The 6,615-nt window shown below is 45.0% G+C and overlaps 1 protein-coding gene across 1 annotated transcript; it reads left to right on the top strand.

Moving 5' to 3' along the window:
* Window positions 1-366: 366 nt before the first annotated feature.
* BCDIN3D (BCDIN3 domain containing RNA methyltransferase) lies at window positions 367-5,919 on the top strand. The gene is made up of 2 exons (XM_047743247.1): window positions 367-685; window positions 4,612-5,919. Exons 1-2 carry the CDS (start codon window positions 452-454, stop codon window positions 5,254-5,256), a joined length of 879 nt encoding a protein of 292 aa, XP_047599203.1. The 5' UTR covers window positions 367-451; the 3' UTR covers window positions 5,257-5,919.
* Window positions 5,920-6,615: the final 696 nt, after the last annotated feature.

Genomic DNA, 6,615 nt, shown 5'->3' on the forward strand with positions numbered 1-6,615 from the left:
GCTACCTTTTCCTGGAACCATGAGATGAACGGGGTACAAGTTCCTGTATCACAGATTCCTTGCGTGACTCTGGGTAAGTAATATCTACCCTCTGGGTCTCACTTAATGCACTTGTAAAGGAAGGTAGCTGGGCCAAAATTGATTTCCAACATCCCAACAAACTCCTTGATCTGGGTAGCTCAAGTTGAAACTATGTCAGCTTGGGAAGTCACTTAACCTCCCTGCCTTAGTTTCCTCACCTGTAAAATGGGATAATATTACTAACCACCCCCTAGACTGTGGTGATAGTTCAGCATGGCAACGCAAACCCGGTTGGCAGCGCTTTCCAAGAGTACCTCAGGTTCAGACCAACCTGCCTCCGCCATTCAACGCATGCGCGCTGGCGTCCCTGCCGCTCGCTTGCCGGTTCCCGACTTCCGGTTCCGCCGGGACCCGGAGGCCAGACCGACTAATGGCGGCGTCCACGAAAAAGGCCACCGGGTGCGTTGAAGAGGCCGCGACGGAAGAGGAACCGCGAATTCTGGAACCCGGGGCAGCCCCGTTTGGAAACTTCCCTCATTATTCCCGCTTCCATCCTCCAGAAGAACGGCTCCGCCTCCTGCCCCCGGAGCTGCTTCGCCGGCTCTTTCCTCAGAGTTCCGAAACGACGCCGATCCTGGGGCTAGACGTGGGGTGTAACTCTGGGGTGAGTGACGGGGGCGGGGTCGGAGGTCGGGGAGCTGGGCGGTTGGCTTCCTCCGCTTTCGCTGGGTCTTTGGTTTGGGCGGGGCATTACACCCATCACGACTTTTCCAGAATGAGTTTAAAGGCGTCGCTTGGGCCAACCCCTTGCTGCAGCTACCGGACCTCCAGGGTCCCACCACCATCTCTCTTAGGAATCGTAGGGAGGAACAATTTTTAACTCCGTTCCAAATTCCTGTGTCCCTCTCTTGAGTTCGCCCCCTCACGGCCAAACCTCCTGTGGGTAGGGCCACCGTATTTGGGCTTCTGGCATTTGCCTTCTGTCCTGCGTGGCTGGCGACCTGGCTTCAGAGAGGGGGCTTCCGGAGACCCACCTTTGGGATCACAGGGTTGGGATTGGTTTCCGGGGAGAGGTGAGCCGGGGTGACAGAATCATGCCTGGAATTTATTTTTATTTTTATTTTTTTAAGATTTTATTTATTTATTTGACAGAGAGATCACAAGTTGGTAGAGAGGCAGACGGGGCGGGGGTGGGGGAGCAGGCTCCCCGCTGAGCAGAGAGCCCGATGCGGGGCTTGATCCCAGGACCCTGAGATCATGACCTGAGCGGAAGGCAGAGACTTTAACCCACTGAGCCATCCAGGCGCCCCTCATGTCTGGAATTTAGATTCGGGTACCATATAGTGTAGGATAGACGCTGGAGCCAAGTGGATATTTATTTAAGAAGCAGTGTGTTGACCGAGTACAGTGGAGAGGATGAGAGGGAGAGTACAGCTTCCTGGCGGAGGAAGGCATTGCCACGTCTTCTTACCACAAAGTATTCTTAGGCGTAGAGTGATTATAGTGAAATCACATCCAGAATGTAGAAATGTCTCTCTGACACCTATCTGTAACTACTAGCATATCCTAGAGGAATAGACATTCTAACCCTATGATTGCAAATCACAGGCATGTAATAAAAAGTAAGCCTCTATTCCTGACCCTAAATTCTTCTTTCCCCCTACACAGTGGCACCCGCTGTTTATAATTTCTTGGGTATGCATCCTATGTGTACACAAGCATTTATGTATGTATAAATATCCCACCTCTTTTAGCTTTATACATAGTAACACACTATTTTTCACCTTGCTTTTCACTTAATAATTTGGAGGTCACCTATGTCACTACATTTTTTTAGCAGCTTCAAAATTGTATGTATGTACCATAATTTATAGGGTGCTTTATTCACATTTCTAAAACTCCCAGGTCCCACTCTGGACTGATTGAGGATCTGGGGTGATTGAGCCCTTGAGTCTTTTTTTTTTTTTTTAAGATTTTATTTATTTATTTATTTGACAGAGAGCGTGCACAAGCTGGGGGGAGCGACAGGGAGAGGGAAAAGCAGGCTCCCCTATGGACAGAGAGCCTGATGTGAGGCTCCATCCCAGGACCCTGGGATCATGATCTGAGCCTAAGGCAGATGCTTAACTGACTGAGCCACCCAGGCACCCCTGTATTTTCTTTTTTAAGCTTCTTGGGTGTTCTGAGATTAGGGAATTGAGGATGGAGAGGGTGAAGAGATGTGGAGAAGGGACTGATGTGACAAAATGATTAGTCAAATTGGTATACCCAAGCTCATATAGGAAGAGGGAGTCAGCAAAGATATAAGCATACAAATGGGGAGAAAATTAAGCAGCATAGTATAGGACCTTCCTACTCAAAATGTGGTCCTTGATCTGTAGCATCAGTATGACTTGGACACTTAATAGAAATGCAGACTCTCAGGGTGCCTGGGTGACTCTGACAGCTAAGAGTCCGACTCTTGATCTCAGCTCAGGTCATGATCTCGGGGTCCTGGGATCGAGTCCCACATTGGGCTCTCTGCTCAGCGTGGAGCCTGCTTCCCCTCTCTCTCTGCCTACCTCTCTGCCTACTTGTGATCTCTGTCTGTCAAATAAATAAATAAAATCTTAAAAAAAAACAAACAAACTAGAAATACAGAACCTCAGTTCTCCTCCTCCACAGTCTACTAAATCAGCATCTTTATAAGATCCATAGGTGATATGCATGTCATTAATTATTAATACTCATATTATGGGGCGCCTGAGTGGCTCAGTGGGTTAAGCCGCTGCCTTCGGCTCAGGTCATGATCCCAGGTCCTGGGTTCGAGCCCCGCATCGGGCTTTCTGCTCAGCAGGGAGCCTGCTTCCTCCTCTCTCTCTGCCTGCCTCTCTGCTTACTTGTGATTTCTCTCTGTCAAATAAATAAATAAAATCTTTAAAAAAAAAAAATACTCATATTAAAATGTGAGTAACCTGGTATAGAGGAAAGAACCTAATGTAGCCTAAATCATTCCATATACTAACTATGTGACATTGGACAAGTCATTAGCCTCTGAATCATAATTTTTAAAATGTAGAATTTTTTTGTGAACTATGCCACACATGCAGAAAAGTGCATAAAACATAAATTTATACTATATGAATTATTATAATGTTGACACCTTTATGACAGTTGTCCAGATCAAGAATAAAACATTGTCATAGGAATCCCTTATATCACTACCCCTGTTCATAAACCCCCTCTCCATCCAGAGGTAAAAACTAGCCTGACTTTTATTACTATTTACTTGCTTTTCTTTTTTTTTTTTTTTTAAGATTTTATTTATTCATTTGACAGAAATCACAAGTAGGCAGAGAGGCAGGCAGAGAGAGAGAGAGGAGGAAGCAGGCTCCCTGCTGAGCAGAGGGCCCGATGCAGGGCTCAATCCCAGGACTCTGGGATCATGACCTGAACTGAAGGCAGAGGCTTTAACCCACGGAGCCACCCAGGTGCCCCACTTGCTTTTCTTTATAGCTCACTATTTTTGTATCCCTAAGCAGTGTAGTTTAATCTTGCCCATTTTTGAACTTCATATAAATGGAAGGTTGCCATGTATTTTGTTTTGTGTCTTGCTTTTCCACTCAGCATTGTATATTTGTGAGAGTCCTCTATATTGATACACTGAGCTGAATTCCTTCATTTGTAACTGCTCTTTAGAGCACCCTGATGAATATACCACATTTATCCATGCTACTATTATTGGTCATTAGGTGATTTCCCGCCACACTTTCTTCACCTGCACAAAGGGCATGAGTATTTTCTTTACAGGATTGTTGCACAGAGCAAATGAGGTGATACAAAAAAATGCCTTGAAAAAGTGGATTAGAACAACACAAATTTGAATTGGTTATAATGGTTATAGAAGTCATCGTTAGAGAAGGCAGATGGTGACTAGTTTACAAGTCAGAAAGGTGCTGTGTTGGTGAAAATCACAAATCATTAGACTTGGCTAGAAGGAAGATCAGCAGAGACTTTTGGGAGTAATGGATGCAGAAACAGAGGAAATCCCAGAACGGGGTGGTGAAGCATAAGCCAGGTAATAATATTGAGGTTGTAGAGTGAAGGCTAAATAAGGAATCTTTGGAATCCAGACTTACCCAACCACAAGTCTGAAAAGCAGATTTCTGTAATATGGTGCTTGCTGTGTTCTTCACCTTCCTGATAAGGAAAACTGGTTATGACCTTGGAACTCTTTGCTCCTCCCTGCGATCTGAGATACCAAAAAAAGAAAGAAGAAAAAAGCGAGTTTACCAGCATATTACTTAAGCTGGAAAAGACTGCTCTCGGCTCCTTTGCCGCACTCATTTGGGTGTAACTTTAAACCATACAACCCAATGTACCATCAATGTCAGGAAAGTATAGAGAGGACACATTGTAGCCTGAGACCCCTGGAGGGTGCTGAGAATCTGCTCTGTGGAGAACTTTTTTGGCAACCTCCTTAGTCTAGGAGCTTCATATCCTATAAAGCCAAGAGTATGTAACAGTCCGATGGGATGATGAGAGATAGAGGTTTTTCTTCCATTCACTGGTTGAGAGCCGCAATGACAAAGCTCTTCTGGATTTCTCTAGGATCTGAGTGTGGCTCTATACAAACACTTCCTTTCCCTACGTGATGGGGAGACCTGCTCAGATGCCTCAAGAGAACTCCATCTACTCTGCTGCGACATAGATCCAGTCCTGGTGGAGCGAGCTGAAAAAGAATGCCCTTTTCCTGATGCCCTGACCTTTATCACCCTGGACTTTATGAATCAAAGGACCCGGAAAGTTCTCTTGAGCTCTTTCTTAAGCCAATTTGGACGTTCAGTTTTTGACATTGGCTTCTGCATGTCAGTAACCATGTGGATTCATCTGAACCACGGGGACCATGGCCTGTGGGAGTTCCTGGCCCACCTTTCCTCCCTTTGCCGCTACCTCCTTGTGGAGCCACAGCCCTGGAAGTGTTACCGGGCAGCTGCACGGCGTCTCCGGAAGCTGGGTCTTCATGATTTTGACCACTTCGGTTCCCTTACCATCCGAGGTGATATGGCCAGTCAGATTGTGCAGATCTTAACCCAGGACCATGGCATGGAATTAGTTTGCTGCTTTGGCAACACCAGCTGGGACCGAAGCCTTCTGCTCTTCAGGGCAAAAGAAACCACAGAGACTCATCCAATTCCTGAATTACGGACAGAGGAAGGGAAAGAAAGGAATAGATTAGGCTACTGGAGACAGTGAGATGGGATGGTGGGAAGACCAGGAAAGAGGTATTGAAAGGGTGTTTTACTAAGAATTAAGTTAACTTAATTCATGATTGTAAGGCAGCCTCAAAACGTGGCAGAAGCTTTTGGCAAAATGTGCAGGACATGCAATTGAAAGAATCAGTATCTATTCCCTACTGTTTGAGTTCATCCTGGAAGGGAATATATCTGTGGAGCAATGAGCTGGGCTGTCCAGATTGGGATGGCCTAGAGAAAGTGATCCTGGTTCTAGGATATGGAAGGGGCTGCTTTTAATGGTTAGAGACGTAGACCAGGCTAGCCTTAGAATGCGTCAGGTCCATGAGCAACTTGAATCTAATCTGGCTTCTTCAGGCTGTTTCTCGACTTATTCACCCTGCCTTTAAGTAGAACCTCACAATACAGTCTGGAAAGAAGAGTCACTGGCCTGGCTAAAGGAGAGGGTTGGTAAGAAAAACATCTTATCTTTCCAGAGCAGGTCAAGTGTCCAACATGCTCTGGCTCAGCACAGCAGGTAACAGATACCGGCCAAAATGAACTGACTAGCATTTATAAAATGTTTAAAAGATTTAAATTATGAACTCAATATCCAGCTGGTCCAAAAGAAATTAATGAACTGGGATTGTATAATTATGTATAATAAAAGTGACTTGAGTATGAATGAGAATGTCTTGTGATTCTGGCATTGGTAGGAAACTTCTGCTTTTAACCACTCCCATCCAGGGAAGGTTTCAGCTAAGAAAAAGAACCTCACCCAAGCTCAGAATGGAAAACACACCAGAGAGTAAGTTAATTCAGGACTTTTTTTGTTATTATCCTCTGCCACAGCATACCAGTACGGGGGTGGGAATATGTGCAGGGAAGCAGGCATAAAATGCAGTCTACAGTTGGATGACTTTAGCATAAATGCTATGGGATAGGTGTCACTGATGTCTGTCAGGTTTTTGACACCTATGAGTTGAGTCCAAGGGAAAGTGGAAGATGGAGAAAGATTTGTTTGGTGGAGAGAAGATGAGAAAACAAAATATAGCTAAGAAGGGAGACTAGATTGATGAGCTTCAAAATCCTTAAGGTCCTATTATTTTCTGAAGTTATAGAAGGAGGAGTAGGGAATAAGAGAGTCTGAACCACCAGTTCGACATTGGATCTCTTGATGGAGAAGCTAGAAAAGTTCCTGCTAGAGAATTTGAGCTTTATACATGACAGAGCAAAAACTAGTGCAGTCCCTAAACAGCAGAACGGAACCAAAACCTTCATTTAGGAAAACCAGATTTTCTATTTTGTGCAGGATAATTACGTGGTTGGTGCCATTTCCAGTCTCAGACTCCAGTACTACTTTTCAATCTTTTTATATTCC

This window comes from Lutra lutra, chromosome 8 (assembly GCF_902655055.1).
Source record: "Lutra lutra chromosome 8, mLutLut1.2, whole genome shotgun sequence".
NCBI classification, from domain to species: domain Eukaryota; kingdom Metazoa; phylum Chordata; class Mammalia; order Carnivora; family Mustelidae; genus Lutra; species Lutra lutra.